Below are 18,035 nucleotides of genomic sequence, written 5' to 3'. Positions count from 1 at the left end.
GTGGAGGGGGGAGCTGACTTAACAAAAAATTTTAGATTTGCAATACACTACGCCGATCTTTGAAATCCTAAAACCTGGTACCCTTATAACTGTTACCTGTCATTTCTACATACTTGAGAACAGTGGGGAGGGGGGGGGGCGTTGAATTTTATTTTATTTTTAATGCATATTTAAGGAAAAAAATAATGAGAACATGGGGGTATCCCTTCCCCTTTAATGTTTGTATGGTGGTTACTGACATTAGTAGGCGCTGGCACGATAAAGGACCTCTATGTGCAGCGCAAAGTCAAGAATTCACATAGGTCTTAAATTGAAGGCGTGCATGGTTAAAGTACAACATAATTAGAATATATCAATCAATATCTTCATCTTATTCGCAGGCACATGACGTTAAAATTGTTTGTCATAAAAAAAAACAAATACCCCATACCTAAAAACGCGTGTATTATTTAGACTAAGGTAGTCTGCTATTTATTTTTATAATGAGAAAAAGTTAAAGGCCTAACGTCGGGTGCCTGTGATTTTTTTTACTACGTAGAATGCACGTATTACGCAAATATTTGATTCAATGTGTACAAATCAAGAATTAAAATGTTGTCAGTGACAGATGTACATAACTGAGAATCACTGTTTGAAAACTTATAATTTCCATTTTACTTTTAGCAGAAATCCTCGGTTAATGCAAAGCCTTTCATTCACGGTTCTATGTACAAGCGGAGGGGGCATGGTGTTTCAGACCCAACGTCCACAAAATACCTCCCCACCTTCCTGAAAAAAAATCTAGCTCCGCCATTTCCTTGCAATCATTGGTTCTTGACACAAAACACACAGTAGGCCAATTCATTTTATTTTGTAATCCTTCAGATTTTGTTTTCAAAATAGAATGATGTCGATTATTTGTTTCAAAGACCCCCCCCCCCATTTCCAGTACCATATATGTTCAAATACATTAATCCATTAAATTAATTAGATTAGTTAATTAAAACACCTAAACTTGTTCACCATTCTATCAATGATCTCTATTGGTGTGTATCCTTTGTGACGTAGGAAAACGGTCTAGGAATTTAAACAAAACAATTTTTTATGAATATTCATCGCCCAGTCTTGGTGATTGTCCATATAATATGTTTAATGAATGGTGTTTCTTAAATAGATTGTGTCTAATGGCAGTTCGAGTTGTATTTAATATTTGTAAATTAAAATGTCATCCAGGTTTTTCCGTTTATAATCTGATTTCATTAATAATTTTATTTTGTGTAAAAGTGCGTGTACCGAATGTCCATGACATTTTGTTATTTGCTTGTCCTAAGTTCAACAAGTGCAATGATTTTGCTGCTGAAATAAACACGATTTCCGGTGTCGTCATCGTGACCGGACAGGAATGCTAGAGGTAGTAGGATTGTCGTTCAAAAGTTTCACAAACGAATAACAAGAAATCACATTGACGCAAGCGTCAAACGGGCCGCAAAAATATACATGTAGTTATTATTTTAATACAAAGTTCAATTCATTATTATTCTCTTGGAAATTATTTATTTCAAACCATCTTAATTTTTTTGGTGGATTGTATTGAATTAAAACTTATTAGTTTATATAATTTCAAGAGACCACATAATAAAATAGAAATGGATTAAGATAAAGGTATACGTAAGATCATGCTCATCCGGTAGAATTTGTTCAACTTTAAAGGTAAAAAATAAGCCGGAAAATTTTTTCCTAAATGGAATTATAGATTTTATCTACACTACAGTTAACGAAAATAATCATGGTTATTTCAAAAGAATTAAAAATAAATCAGGTTAGCTCGAATTTTCAGGTCCATTCAAATTTTCAGTTCTTTCATATTTTGGCCTAAATAATTGATATGGATGTCATTTCATGATAATGTTCTACTACAAAGTACATGGCAATATAATAAATTCACACACAAAATCATTTTTTATACGCAACACATAGAAATTCAAATACATCAAAAACACTAAAATACATTATATAAAATTTAATGTCATTCAGGTCTTTAGTATTTTAGGTCTTTAGTATGCCCCGTATACCGATACAATAAACAACTCCGAAAGTTTACGAATATATTATAGTCTCGATAAAACGCGTCTAACACAACAGTCTATGACAAAATTTTCATTTACGAGTAAAACAAAAAAATATGTAATCTATACTACTATATAAAAATAATAGACTCGAATTTTTTAGCTTTAATATTAATAAATCAGAAGAGTACTGTCTTTTGTTTTATATATTTTGAATATTTTCGGTACTTGAAGATTACCAATTTGTTTTTATTTTTTCTCAATCAAGCTTCCTTAATTAATTATCAATGAAAATTCCTCCAAAAACTCCGGAAATTATCTGAATTTTTTTTGGATTTTACAATCTTGCGCATGCGCATTACATTTATGCTAAATCACCAGTCTGGGCGGACTTCGAAAACGGAGTAAACGGAAGTGATTTCTCAAAAGAAAAAAATACTCCGAAAAAGGAGTTCGGCGCATGCGCAGTTAATCAAAATATCCCATTTTTACGTGAAAACAAGGCACTCAGGAAAATTGATTGTGCAAAGCGGATTATTCATATGCAGGTCTGAAAATACGTTTAAATGCTTTATACGTTCGTTGGCCAAATCAAATTTTATTTGCTGTCAAAGTTTTTCAATTCTGTTTCCGATGACGAAGCCAATAAAGTGAATAAATTAATGTTTTTTCCATGAGTTCACTATAATTAAAGATAATTTATGTGCTAGGTGTGAAATACACTATTACTGTTAGTTTTTTTTTAACCCGTTTGTAGTCATTACACCGTTCTTTTGATCACGCGCTGACCCGCCAAGTCGGCACTTCTTAAAACCTTGTATACATCGTAATTTTGTCGTATTAAAAAAAACATCATCCATATTAAAGGCTTGAATACTTACAATAGTGCAACAATTAATTTTTAATTTCCATACTTCCAAGTCTTAATTTGAAGTCCGATTTTCTTATCTTATAAGTCCTGGCCGGTCGACCACGTATGAGTTTTAATATTTGTATGTATTTTTCCTGTTGTTTACCGAAACATTTCCACTTTTTTTTTAAAAGTATTATTTTAAGATTAATCATTTCTGAGTCCTTTCCATATTTTTTTTCACGCTTCTGAAGGATTTCAATCTATTTTTCAATCACGTTTTAACGAGAAAGGGAGGCAACTCTCCATTATTTAAATTAGCTACAAAACGGAAGTTGAGAAAATCGCAATGCATGACGGTGCCAAATACTCCGTTTGCGGAGTTTACTCCTTTTTCGGAGTCCGCCCAGACTGATCACGGGAGGCTTTTTTTTTATGTTTCCACAATATCATATTTGCATGGATAAACTTGGAAACGATAAAACATAATGCGTGTTAATTTTCATTTTTTTTGTTCACCAAAGAAAATACGGGAGATAACTCTAACACAGCGCATTCACTATAAAAAAAAATCCCGAGAGTTTCGAATGTCAACATGGTGTGCAAAAAACGTTGTTGAAATACATGTATGTTGAATTCTGCGATTATAGAATTAAACTTTTCGAAGAAAGGTACATGTATTTACAGCTTTAAAAGGGTTTGTTGTGAACAATTTGACTGTTATTTTCAATGCAACTTTTGCAATTTTCAGCTACATTACGGGTAAACAATGGTAAATATGGGAGGCATTTTAACTGTGGTGAAGGCCTTTCCCGAAACACAGTTAGATTATTCCAACTCAGCAGAGTGCAGTGAAATTAATAGCATTATTGTAGGCTTGAAGTTTGGTTATGCAAATGGCAACAATATACGGTGTTTTGATGTATCTATTTTGTAAATGCCTGGTATCGTTTGCAGTGTCAACCCATGCAAGCACGGGTCAAAGTCTAGTGATTTTTAAAAAGCATAAAACATATTTCTACGTGCAAATTTACTTTTAATTGATAAAAATGAGCATAATATTAATTCATTTAAGAAAAAAAACTATCCCGCAGAAACGCTATATATATACAATATTTAAATGTGTATCAAAAGACGGACCGGCTCCTGGCGGCCCGTAATGAAATATGGCATGAATTAAGAAAACAAAGCACAGATGTACACATGTGTAAGGATACGACAGAATATAAAACGGACTAAACTCATCAAGTTCTGACTGGCCAGGTATCCTATAGGTAGATAATTGCCGCCAAAATGACAATCTAAATTGTATTTTGCCGTCAAAAAGACAATGTTGAATTTTTTATTTCACAAACGCATAATGAAATTTGACACGAATTAATATAAAAGAAAGGTTTTTCTTAAATTTACATACAAAAAATTGAATTAACATGAAGTTGCCCCCCCCCCCCCAACACACACTTTAAAGGGACCATGTAGAAAATTAAACTGAAAATAAGGAAATAATCAGTGAAACTGAAGTTAAAAGTACCCCCCCCCCCTCCCTACGGATTGGGAATATCAGGGTTTTGGAAAGTAACCTATAAATTTCTTTCTTTCTTTTTTCTTGCCAAGACTTTTTGGATAAGTCTGCCCCCTCTCACGTTCAAAAACGATGCTACGTGCCTGTTTCCTCAATGTTGACATTTCTTTTCAATTATAGATCTAAGTCGTTGGTTCAGACACAGACCCCCCCCCCCTTTAAAAAAATATGTTTACTTTGAGTATATATACGTTAAGTAATATAAAGATTAATTAAGTAATAATGAAAACTAAGTTGACCGATTAATACATTAAAAACTAAATATTCGTTTTCCATTTTTTTGAAAACCGGTACATTCATCATCTGGGACTGAAACGACTTGGGGTCCAAATTGTTGGGTGGCGAAACGTCTAAGCATCGCTGTGACGTCTGTCGACCAGACGATAGACAGATTTGGGAAGAGGAAAGGAAAGTTTATTTCTATTCGTTTAGATAATTGTTCCGCGTGAAACGAAAGGTTTGTCATATCATATATTCTACAATGTAGTCTACTTCTTGAATACACCATGCCAGTGACAATATATGTGAGATAAAACGCGATATATTTAAAAACCAACTAGGCCTAACGTTACATATTGAAATAAAATGGCTACCCAGAAATCGTATCATTCATGTATATTTTAAGTTTTCAAGAAAAAACTGGTGTAACTTAGTTCGGGTAAGGGAGGAGGGGGTAAGTTGTTTCAATCCAACAGCTGTATGTACTGGCCTAGATATAATAAGTGATTAATGATTTCAATAAGAAATATAACGTTACCACAATCTCGATGACCTACATTTTTTTCTCTAAGCTTTTATACCCCACCCCAGAAAATTCCTATTACTTAATTCTATTATATCTGAGAATTTTCGTACCCTTAGTCCCAAATTTTGAAATGCCCCCAGTAAAGAAAGGAAGTCGGTGATAATATAATTTTTTTTATTGATTTTCACTCCTCATTAACTGATTAAATTAACATTATATAAAAATTTAAATAAAAAATCTACTGAGAGGTCAAAGAGAGAATATATGTGGTATAGTATTCATGTAATATCACCATGTTCATGTAGCTATACTCTGTATTTTTAGGTCACCTGAGTCACTCAGGAGACCCATTGCTATCTCACGTTTGTCGTCGTGTGTCATTCATAGACATTTTAGTATACATCTTTTAAATGGGTATGAGGGCAGTAGTCATTGTGTTAGTCCTGGGGTAAGAACTGTTGCCCGAGAGCATAGGGTGAGATCAACATCAATTTCTTACCCAGGAACTGACAATATAACTATTGCCCACATTCCCAATTGATGATTGATATGTTAGACGAGGAGAAACATAACCTTGTGGTAATGTCAGGGCTGGGGTATTGTCCAATTATCTGCTCGGGGGACAGTCAAAAATCAGCCAGGGTTAAGGGAATAGCAAAGCAAGGGACATAAGCCAGTATTTAACATGTATACATTGGTGGGTTCCCATTTTGCACACATTTGAGGATTAAGTGTGAATTGTATTTTGATAGCAATTACAGTCTGTTCTCTACATGTGGTAAAGACACAACTACATTTTACCTATGTTTTATGACGACATTTTAAAAAGTTACATTCTGTATTTCATAGATGAATTGTAAATAAGAACATACTGAAGATATGTGTCACATTTGAAAAACTGTTTTTCAATAGAATCAGACAGAAGTCAAATTCTGTGTCAGCTCTCATTTCTCTAAATTATGGTGATGTGTGTGTTTGTGTGTGGTGGGGGGGGGGGGGGAGAGAAAGAGAATCTAATGAGTAATATTAGATGTACATGTTCAGTAGAAAAAACAAAGAAAGTATGAGAGACAGAGAGATAGAGAAAGAAAGTACATATCTGAGAAGTAAGGTAAATGATGAGAGAGAGAGAATAAGATCTAAAGAGAAATATTACAGGTACAGGTTTAGTAGAGAAAATCAGGGGGGAATTTTAAGCAAAGAAAGAGAGAGAGAGGAGACAGAGACAGAGAGAGAGAGAAGAGGGGGAGAGACAGACAGAGAGGAGAGAGAGAGAAGAGGGGGAGAGAGAAGAACATTAGTACCTGTTTGACAGAACAAATCTAAGAGAGAAGAGAGGGAGTAAGATATAAAGATTAAAATTACATATACATGTTTAGAACAGAAAATCAAGAACAAATTGTAAGCAAAGAAAGTCTGTGTGTGTGTGCACCTGTGTATGAGAGAGAGAGAGAATTAACATACCCGGTAGATGCAAAGTACATGTTTGAGAGTAAGCAGTATTTGATATAGTAAATGTAGATTTTTACGAGCTTGAAAAAGGTTAAAAAATGAATTAAGGAAAAAAATCAGACACTATATATACATAAATAAACCAAAAAATATGGATCAACTTATTAAACATTGTATCATTTAAATGTGTATATTATTAAATCCCACACTTGCTCGGGATATCATCAAGTACTAGTATGTAATAGTTCATAGGTTATACCAGTCTGTAGAATGTAACAGTTGATGGTCTCTTTACAGGTTCCCTGTGTCTGACTGTGCTGTGTACTGAGAGGTCAAAGAGAGAATATATGTGGTATAGTATTCATGTAATATCACCATGTTCATGTAGCTATACTATGTATTTTTAGGTCACCTGAGTCACTCAGGAGACCCGTTGCTATCACACGTTTGTCGTCGTGTGTCATTCATAGACATTATAGTTTTCATCTCTTAAATGGGTATGAGGGCAGTAGTCATTGTGTTAGTCCTGGGGTAAGAACTGTTGCCCGAGAGCATAGGGTGAGATCAACATCAATTTTTTACCCAGGAACTGACAATGTAACTATTGCCCACATTCCCATTTGATGATTGATGTGTTAGATGAGGAGAAACATAACCTTGTGGTAATGTCAGGGCTGGGAAATTGTCCAATTATCTGCTTGGGGGACTGTCAAAAATCAGCCAGGGTTAAGGGAATAGCAAAGCAAGGGACATAAGCCAGTATTTAACATGTATACATTGGTGGGTTCCCATTTTGCACACATTTGATGATAGGTGTGAATTGTATTTTGATAGCAAGTACAGAATGTTCTCTATAGGGGCAATAACACAACTACATTTTACCTATGTTTTATGACGACATTTTAAAAAGTAACATTCTGTATTTCATAGGTGAATTGTAAATAAGAACACACTGAAGATATGTGTCACATTTGAAAAACTGTTTTTCAATAGAATCAGACAGAAGTCAAATCCTGTGTCGGCTCTCATTTCTCTAAATTATGGTGATGAGTGTGTTTGTGGAGAGAGAGAGAAAATAAAATCTAATGAGTAATATTAGATGTACATGTTCAGTAGAAAAAACAAAGAAAGTATGAGAGAAGGCAAATCTTGTGTCAGCCCTCATTTCTATAACTAAGTTATGGTGATGTGTATGTGGAAAGAGAGAGAGAGAGAGAGATTACATGTCTAAGAGAAATAGAAAGATGCATATGTTTAACAGAGTTAGTCAGAGAGAGAGAGAGAGAAGGCAAATCTTGTGTCAGCCCTCATTTCTATAACTAAGTTATGGTGATGTGTATGTGGAGAGAGAGAGTGAGATTACATGTCTAAGAGAAATAGAAAGATGCATATGTTTAACAGAGTTAGTCAGAGAGAGAGAGAGAAGGCAAATCTTGTGTCAGCCCTCATTTTTATAACTAAGTTATGGTGATGTGTATGTGGAGAGAGAGAGAGTGAGATTACATGTCTAAGAGAAATAGAAAGATGCATATGTTTAACAGATTTAGTCAGAGAGAGAGAGAGAGAGAGAGAGAGAGAGAGAGAGAGAGAAGGCAAATCTTGTGTCAGCCCTCATTTCTATAACTAAGTTATGGTGATGTGTATGTGGAGAGAGAGAGAGTGAGATTTCATGTCTAAGAGAAATAGAAAGATGCATATGTTTAACAGATTTAGTCAGAGAGAGAGAGAGAGAGAGAGAGAGAGAGAGAGAGAGAGAGAAGGCAAATCTTGTGTCAGCCCTCATTTTTATAACTAAGTTATGGTGATGTGTATGTGGAGAGAGAGAGAGAGAGAGAGATTACATGTCTAAGAGAAATAGAAAGATGCATATGTTTAACAGAGTTAGAGAGAAAGAGAGAGAGAGATTACATGTCTAAGAGAAATAGAAAGATGCATATGTTTAACAGAGTTAGTCAGAGAGAGAGAGAGAGAGAGAGAGAGAGAGAGAGAGAGAAGGCAAATCTTGTGTCAGCCCCCATTTTTATAACTAAATTATGGTGATGTGTGTAGGGGGTTAGATCTAAAGAGTAATAATACATGTACATGTTTAGAGAAAGTCTGTTTGAGAGAGAGGGAGAAAGAATGAGAGAAAGAGGAGAGAGAATGAGGGAAAGTGAGAAAAAAGATAGAAGAGAGGGATGATAGAAAGCAATATTACGTATAAGAAGAGAGAGAGAGATTACATGTCTGAGAGAATAAGTAAGATGCACATGTTTACATGTACAACAGTAAGGAGAGAGAGAGAGAGAGAGAGAGAGAGAGAGAGAGAGAGAGAGAGAGAGAGAGAGAGGGACTATATGTCTGAGGGAATAAGTAAGATGCACATGTTTACATGTACAACAGTAAGGAGAGAGAGAGAGAGAGAGAGAGAGAGAGAGAGAGGGACTATATGTCTGAGGGAATAAGTAAGATGCACATCTTTACATATATAAGAGTAAGGAGAGAGAGAGAGAGAGGGGGTTTAGCAGTGAAAGTGTATAGCATTAAATGATTTATTTTTGACGTCTGCCGTTAGCAGACAAATTGAATAACGTGCGTTAGCGCGTTATGATAATTTGTCTGCTCATCTGACGGCAGTTACTGACATGACGACATCAAAAATAAATCATTCAATGGTTATACATTTACATTCCCTTACTGATGAAATCAATTGTTTACTTAAATAAATCAATATAAATTGCAGATCACGGAGGGAGTAAATTAGTAACAGCAAGAACAGCAGTTATATAAACCGGTTTAAACTGGTTATCACATAGACTGTTGAGTTTAGATCGACGAGCAAGAAAATATAATCCATGAAAAATAACTCTTGAAATTTTGCTTTTAATTATAAAGTCATTTTTGTTGAATAATTGTAAAACATAGTGTTTTGACAACATTCATGAAGAGAGAGAGATTACATCTCATTTAGAGTAAGATATATTTAGTACATGTACCGGTACATGTTTGATGGAGTTTGTCTGAAAGACAGAAATAGAGAAAGAGAGAGAGCAAAAATACATGTTCAGAAGAGAAATCTGAGGAGATAGAGAAAAAGCATTTGTTTGAAAAAAGTCTGAGAGAAAGGAGGAATAAGATCTCTAGAGCAATTGTACATGAGAGAGGAGAGAGAGAGAGAGAGCAAGAATGCTTGTTTAGTGTTAAAATTATGAAAAACAGAGATTGAGAGAAAGAAATAAAAAGAGCAGGAATACATGTTAGGTAAATTGAGACAGTCAATACCCGGTAATTGAATTCAACTAAATTAAGACGTGTACTCTACATCTTATTTTATTTTTTTCTCTCTGACTTTCTCTGCTAGATAATCATATAATACACTTTCTCAATTATGTACACATCCAAGAGAGAGAAACAGAGAGAAAGATATATAGAGATAAAACGATGGCAATAGAGAGAGAGAGAGAGAGCAAGCACCTAGCTCTTTCTCACTCAGCAATCTTGTGTTGTATTTTTCTACCGGTTGAGTGTCTCTATAATCAGAACCAGAATGATGGACCGTCAATTATCTTAGTAGGGAAAATATGGTATTTCTTAAAAAAAACATCTGCTTTAAACTAAAATATTTCTTATATAATTTGACATTGAAACTATAAAACAATGATAATTCTAAAACTCTTTATTTTCATTCAACAGGTTATGACCCAGACCCCCCACATCATGGACACAGCAAGCTCCCAATACATCACAGCAAGCTCCCAATACATCACAGCAAGCTCCCCATACCGAGTACATCTGTGTTCTAAGTGTCCGGGGGACACAGCGTACTATTGTGTATCGTGTCCATGTGATCTGTGTCCCCAGTGTAAAGAGAACCATGTAAAAGATCTCCAAACAATAGACCATGATGTTGTGTCACACCGTGATAAAATCAACTACATCCCAACACAAGAGATCTGTGTGAGACATCCTAGCCATGTTTATACAAAGTACTGTGAACCTTGTCAAGTTCCTGTGTGTGATTCTTGTTTCGAGGACCAATTGCACCGATTCAGAAGTTTTCTCTATGGCCAAGGACAGCACGAAATACTGGATATACAAACAGCCTATAAAACAAAGCGACAACAACACAGAGGAACCATTCACACCATCAGAAGTGAGGCTCTCTTTTACAGACCTGTTCTCCTGACAGGAATCAAAGCTGATGTCAAAACCTGTCACACAGAATTATCCCGCCTTCAATCAGAGATGTTAACAAAGGCCCAGAACCTGAATGATCTCATTGACTATGTGGTATATGATCTATTGAACTATGTGTTATGTTACTTTGATTTCAAACACAGATGTGAAAAACAGAAGATAGAAATGATCAGACATATTGTCAGACTAAGGAGATATGAACACAGATATGTACAGCCAGCATTCACATTCAGTGCGCTACAATTCCTCTCCTTCACAAAGACAGCCCTCCCCCAGATACATCTTACACTCCACACCAGCCAGCTCTCCATGACTGAGTCACTCAACAAGGAGGATGTGATGGAGTCACTGAGTGCAATCCAAATCACAGAGAGAGGAAACCGACGCGTAGGAAACCAGTGTCTGCTGAAACTGACGTCTGGTGCTGAGCTCCATCAATCTCTCACACTGACAGGTGTTCGTCGTTGTGATCACATTTCCTGTGTGACATCAGACCGGGTCTGGGTCAGTGATGATGAAAACAATCTCATGTTGACAGACACAACAGGTGTCCCTCTACATCATGTGGAGGATTTATTGAGTGGTTTTATATTTACTGGTAATGGATTACACACAGTGAACAGTGAGAGTGAACTGATTTATATAGATAGGAATTCTAACATCAACAAACTGTCAAAGGATATGAAAACAACCACCACATTTATAGAGAGAACAGACTCTACATGGGACCCACAGTGTGTGTACTGGTCCCCGTCCACTGGGGATCTACTGATCGGGATGTGTAACCATTATACATACACAGGCAAGGTAACCCGGTACAACCAGAGTGGACAACTCACACAAACCATACAGCACGACAACACAGGACGGGGACTGTATAGTGGACCTATCTGTATAACAGAGAACAACAATGAGGATGTCGTGGTGTCTGACGCTATAGACTATGTGTCTGGTGCTGTAGTGGTGACAGAGCGTGGAGGAAGACATCGTTTCTCCTACACAGGACCTCCATCAGGATCAGGACTAGAGCCATGGGGAATCTGTACTGACGCGCTGTCACACATCCTGGTGTGTGATGGTAAAACCAATACAGTACAGATGATAAATAAGGACGGTCGGTTCCTGTCACATCTACTGACAAAATCACAAGAGATGGGTGGACCATGGAGCATGAGTTATGATGTCAACACTCACCGTCTCTGGGTCGGATCATGGTACAACAACAAGGTGTGTGTCTACAGGTATATCACCAGACAGGACGCTCTGACAGGTAAGTCTGAGTCATTATCATTCACATTAATTAGATATAGATAACTAAGACACACAGTCCGTGTTAATTATCAGTCAATAAGATACATGTAAGACATGTTTATCTGTGGGATTGTTTGTCAATATAAACAACTCATTGTTACAGGGTTAGCTGTATCTACCAGTCATTGGGATTCAGTGTTTATCTAACATAAACAGATATTAGATACATTATTTTATTAATTAAATGTACAGTTACATGTCATTGTATTTAGTGAATAGAAATAGCATGTTGTTGTATTTAATTATGAAATATATAGAGTGACTCATGTATATGTAATCAGTTATTTTGTGACATGTTAATTGACTTAACTTAATTAATTAGATAAATATTCAAGCAAGTGTCATGGTAATCAGGTTAAAGTTTTACTTTGTAGATCTAGCTCTCTCATTACATATTCTGTATGGAATGGATTAATTAACAGCTAATTAATGACTTGTTGTAGATGAACACAGACCCCGTCCTGATGGAGACACCCGATACACGACACGTCGTCACAACACAACTCATCAACTAAACGAAAGTAAAACTCACTGACGCATGTATTTGTAATCAGTTGTTTTGTTACAAATGATTTTACTTAATTCCATTAATTAGACAATTATAAATTAAAGCAAGTGTCATGGTAATCAGGTTAAAGTTTTAATTTGTAGATGTAGCTCTATCATTACATATAATGTATGGAATGGATTAATTAACAGCTAATTAATGACTTGTTGTAGATGAACACAGACCCCGTCCTGATGAGGAGGCCATGTTCAGCTCAACACAAGCCGTATAATGGAGATAGCTGGGATATTGACAGGTTGTAAATGTTTCTGTACAAATCTAGTCTACTCTCAAAACCACACATGTTGTTTGTCACTTTGTTCAACATCTGCAGCTGAAATTGAGCTGTGTATAATTCACATGGACTGTAATACTGACTCCTGTTTATTTCACACTTTGTGATCATCCAAACATGGCTGTCTGTTGCTGAGTGAGAAACATCATGTTATACAAGTTTTATTTTTTGAATGTGGAATATTATAAAAGAGTCTTTAATAACTAAACAATTAAACATTGTAAATGTTGGATCTTTATCAATTCCAAAATGTATCTTGTTTTGCTAATAGTGCCATTATTATACCCCACGTAATGGAATTGTTAGAGAATAATGATTTCAACCTGTCCGCCAGTCAGTCCTGGTTTTTAAGCAAAACTTATATTAAACATCTGCACAGAATTTTATGAAACTTTTAAGGTATTTAGGACACAATGTGTAGATGTACTAATTACTAGGAAGTTCTGATTCATTTATCTTTGTGGGAATTTTAGCCCCATTGAACTTGAATTTTGGCCAAATGTTGAATGATTTTTTTGAATGATTTTTTTGTAAGCCCGACTCTTCTCAAACAGCTGTATTGAATTTCGTAAAACTTTTTACTTAGTTGGGGCATAATGTGTTGATTTTCATGTTTCTAGGAAATTTAATTACAATGTTTTGTCTTGAATTTTTTAACCATTAGAATTAATTAGTATATTGTTGTTGTTTAAGACATATGATTAGATATGTGCATAATTGCAGAAAGTTTTGATCTGATGATGTTTTGCAAGTAATGACCTTTATCATTTTTAGCTTACCTGAGCTGAAAGCTCAAGTGACCTTTTCTGATCACAATTTGTCTGTCGTCTGTCAGTCTGTTTGTTTGTCTGTCTGTCCTCTGTCCATAAATTTTTTACATTTTCAACATCTTCTCCTAAACTACTGGGCAAATTCAAAAAAAAACTTGGCACAAAGCACCCTTAGGCAGAGGGGATTCAAAGTCGTGAAAATTAAGCACCATGCCCTTTTTTAAGGTGAGATAATTAGAAAATATTGAAAATTCTTAAGAAGTTTTTTCAAAAATCTTTTTCTCAAGAATCATTTGGCCAGGAAAGCTGAAACTTATGTGAAAGCATCCTCAGGTAGTGTAGATTCAAAGTTGTGAAAATCTTGACCACTGGGGTAAGGGTGGGGCCACAATGGGACGTCGAACTTTTACATACGTATATTTAGAGTAATCTTTTAAAAAAAATCTTCTTTTCAAAAACTAATCTGGCAGCCAGGAAAGCTGAAATTTTTGTGGAAGACACCCCAGGTAGTGTAGAATTAAAGTTGTAAACATCTAGACCCCCCCCCTGGAAGGGTGGGGCCTCTATTTAGTCAATGGGGGGTCAAATTTTTACATATGAATGTACTAATGTAGAGTAAATGTTTAAAAATCTTCTTCCCAGAAACTATTCAGCCAGGAAAGCTGAAACATAAGTAAAAGCATCCTCAGGTCAAAGTTGTGAAAATCATGACCCCGGGGTGTAGGGTGGGGCCACAATGGGGGAGGGGGGACGAACTCAAGTTTGTTCAAATCATGATCCCCTGGGTTAGGATGGGGTGACAATTTGGGGGGTGAGATCAAATTTTTACATACTAGGAATATATTGGGAAACATCTTTAAAAATCTTCTTCTATAAAACCATTTGTGTAGAAAAGCTCTAACTTTAATGAAAGCAACCTTAGGTAATGTAGATTCAAATTTGTTCAAATCTAAGGAGTATGATGGGGCTACATTGGGGATTCAATTTACAAGGACAACATTTTAGTTGTTCACAAAAGCTGAAATGTTATAAGATAAAGATAAATAAATAAAAATCTTCTTCTCGATCTACTCCCACACATGTGGGCACAAAAATGAATACATGGTTATGATATCCACAATCTCCTTTACCTAAATTGTGAAATTCATGGCCCCTGGGTCAGGGGTTCAGGACATGAGGGGGGGGGGGCAATATAGTGTTAATGCATATAATGTTTAAAAATCTTCTCTTTTCTCACACATCTGCCAGTGTATAAAAAAAACTGACTAATAATTATGTTTACCAAGAAGTCCTCTACTGAAATTTTAATTTTCATGTCCCCTGGGGTATGGGTTTTGACTCTAGGGCAGGGCTAAAATGGATGTATAGATGTTAATGCATATAACGTTAAAAAATGATCTTCTTTACTGATAAAAACACACCTGAAAGGAAAACTGAATTCATGATTTTGTAGACCAGATCTTTTAGTTGTTCACCAAAATTAGAGGTTTCACAGTTCTTTTTTAATTAAATGTGGTCGTCATTACAAATTTATAATTTTTCTACTCCAGTATGAAACCTAATTAATAAGATGCATATATGAGACTCCATGACAAGTTTGTGTATGGGATATATGCTACTCAGGTGACTGTTAAGGCCAATTGGCCTCTTGTTTTGTATTTAATGCATACTCTGTCATTCATGGTGTGTAGCATTGTCAAGTAATGGGAGAACGTGGGTATTTGAGCTTGCTCACTTTTTATACCCCCGCTCCGAAGGAGAGGGGGTATACTGTTTTACCCTTGTCTGTCTGTCTGTCTGTCCGTCTGTAACAAAAATTTCTGTCGCATTCATCTCGGCAACTATTTATCACAGATGCTTGAAATTTTTACACAGTGTTTGTTAGGGCATGCCATATCGTGGGATATATTTTTGTACCAATCGGACGTCAACTTCCTGTTAAATGACTACTTTGCCTATTTTTAACCAAAATTTTCAAACAAATATTTGTCAAAGATTTCTCAGCAACTATTTATCGCAGATGCTTGAAATTTTTACACAATATTTGTATAGGCATGCCATGTCGTGGGATATATTTTTGTACCAATCGGACGTCAACTTCCTGTTAAATGAGTACTTTGTTTATTTTTAGCCAAAATTTTCAAACAAATTTCAGTCAAAGATTTCTCAGCAACTATTTATGGCAGATGCTTGAAATTTTAACACACTTTTTGTTTTTGCATGTCATGTCGTGGGATATATTTTTGTATCAATCAGACGTCAACTTCCTGATTAATGAGTACTTTGTTTATTTTTAGCAAATGTTTATTTTTAGCAAAAATTTTCAAACAAATTTTCGTCAAAGATTTCTTGTACCAATCGGACGTCAACTTCCTGTTAAATGAGTACTTTGTTTATTTTAGCCAAAATTTAAAAAAAAAATTTCCTCAAAGATTTCTCAGCAGCTATTTATCGCAGATGCTTGAAATTTTAACACACCATTTGTTTAGGCATGCAATATTGTGGGATATATTTCTGTACCAATCGGATGCAAGCTTTCTGTTAAATGTCGACTTTGCTTATTTTACATATTCACATCAGAGTGGGGGTATCACTAGTGAGCATTGGCTCACAGATATCTTGTTCTTTCTTTTAATACAGTTAGAAACTAATTATTTTTGTTTCTTGCAGACAAGCTGTTTTTAGAACGCCTTCAGGCCAGTTCAGGGGGAGACAGTAGAAAACCTTCCCGGATTACCCATAATTCCAATGGAAATAATGCGTCGTCAATGGACTCTGTTTTTCTGAAAGTAAACTCAACATAAATAACACATCATCAATGGATTCCATTTCTGTGTACCGGTACATGGATTTAACATTAATGTGTTAGTCATCCTTTTTATTAATTCTATTTGGTATTAGTTTATTAAGTTGCCATTTTACATTTGCACTATATGTGTGTTTTACATAATAAGCTCCTGAGATCTCTTATAAATCTCTGCTGTACTTTGATGCTGGGACAGAGATATCCCTTAGAAATGTGACGAATGTGTGACGAATTTTTTTTTAGTTTTGATTTGCACACAAGAAATTGATTAAAAAACACATGCAAAGGGGGGTAACTCCAATTTGTATTTTTCAATTTGAAATGAAAGAAAGTTATCCCCCTTCTACTAATGTTTTCTAGAGATATCTGTATTTTATGCTGTTGATCCCTGACATTTTTTTGTAGGAGAGTTTATTGAGTACAGTGGCGTCGGAAGCACATTTCTCCCTCATAAAAAATGTTATATTGATCAGGTAGATGGAAAATTCATGTTTATGTAAATAGTTTTGGAGGAATATTGTGACCAAGTTTAAGTTTACTGATTTTCTTTTGTATTTACGCTTACCATGAAATACATACTACTTATATACAAATGATGTTTAGTGAGTCGTAGCAATCTGTAGATAGAACTCAATAAATGTGAAGAAATTCACTTTCAGATTGACTGCTGATTAAAGTGCTAATCAATGATTTATTTATTCCTAGATTGACAGATTTTTTAAATGTAATATATATTGTTTTATTAAAGTGTATATAAAAACTACATTGTATATCAATTTTAATTAGTAAGCATTTTAATAAAAATACGTTGAGCTTTTGATAAAAAGATACGCCCATTTATAATTGGAACACAGATGCATATTATGTACAAATCGCGGAATTAACAGCCTCCATGTATCTATGCATTAATGCGTCATTACATCAGAATTAGATATGTATCGTATTCATCATCCCACTGAGATAATTAGACACCACAGAATTGTTCTCCAATAATTATCACGTGATTACTATTTTAATGAACTGGGACAACCATTTTTTGAATGTGAATCGTTTGTCTAATTAATTAATTAGGCATTGGACCAGAGAAAATATGAAACTGACATTTGATGTTGATACAAATTGCCATGATCCATAATTTGTGTGTATACTCATGTAGAACAAATAAAAGTTGTAAACATCGAAGCTTTTAATCTTTTAATTCTGTGTTAAACGTTAACACAGTAACATCCAGGGATAGTGATGGCCATGTCAATAAGAAAGTTGTGAGAGTGGATTGTGGAGCGCATGGCTCAGTGGTCAAAGGCATTATAGGCCAGTAACTCGGAGTCGGTGGTGCAAACCATGCTGTGGTCACTTGTTGTTCAGTCTTTAGATATGGCTCTTAATATGCAGTCTTGGTCCAACAAGCTGCGCTAGGTACCAGCTTGCATTGGAGTTAACCTGTGATGGACAGGGG

General features: G+C 35.2%; 1 protein-coding gene across 6 annotated transcripts in view; it reads left to right on the top strand.

The window, feature by feature from the left end:
* The window catches only part of LOC117687337 (E3 ubiquitin-protein ligase TRIM71), a 78,170-nt gene that overhangs the window by 29,015 nt on the left and 31,120 nt on the right, over positions 1 to 18,035 (top strand). For 3 of the 6 annotated variants that reach the window (XR_010712889.1, XM_066081467.1, XM_066081477.1), the window contains 2 exons: positions 10,347 to 12,120; positions 12,605 to 12,682. Coding sequence is in view for 4 of the 6 variants with exons in the window: in XM_066081467.1 (XP_065937539.1) it covers positions 10,350 to 12,120; positions 12,605 to 12,682 (1,849 nt within the window). In the remaining 2 variants the exon portion in view is untranslated. Of the gene's footprint in view, positions 1 to 5,461; positions 5,492 to 6,971; positions 7,027 to 10,346; positions 12,121 to 12,604; positions 12,683 to 12,881; positions 12,965 to 16,443; positions 17,762 to 18,035 lie in introns of those variants that run through there. The other 3 variants (XM_066081481.1, XM_066081470.1, XM_066081499.1) reach the window with 3 other exon arrangements.

The sequence above is a fragment of the Magallana gigas genome, chromosome 1 (assembly GCF_963853765.1).
Source record: "Magallana gigas chromosome 1, xbMagGiga1.1, whole genome shotgun sequence".
Taxonomy (NCBI): domain Eukaryota; kingdom Metazoa; phylum Mollusca; class Bivalvia; order Ostreida; family Ostreidae; genus Magallana; species Magallana gigas.
Note: the sequence above shows the minus strand (reverse complement) of the source record. Positions and strands in the feature narration are given on the sequence as shown.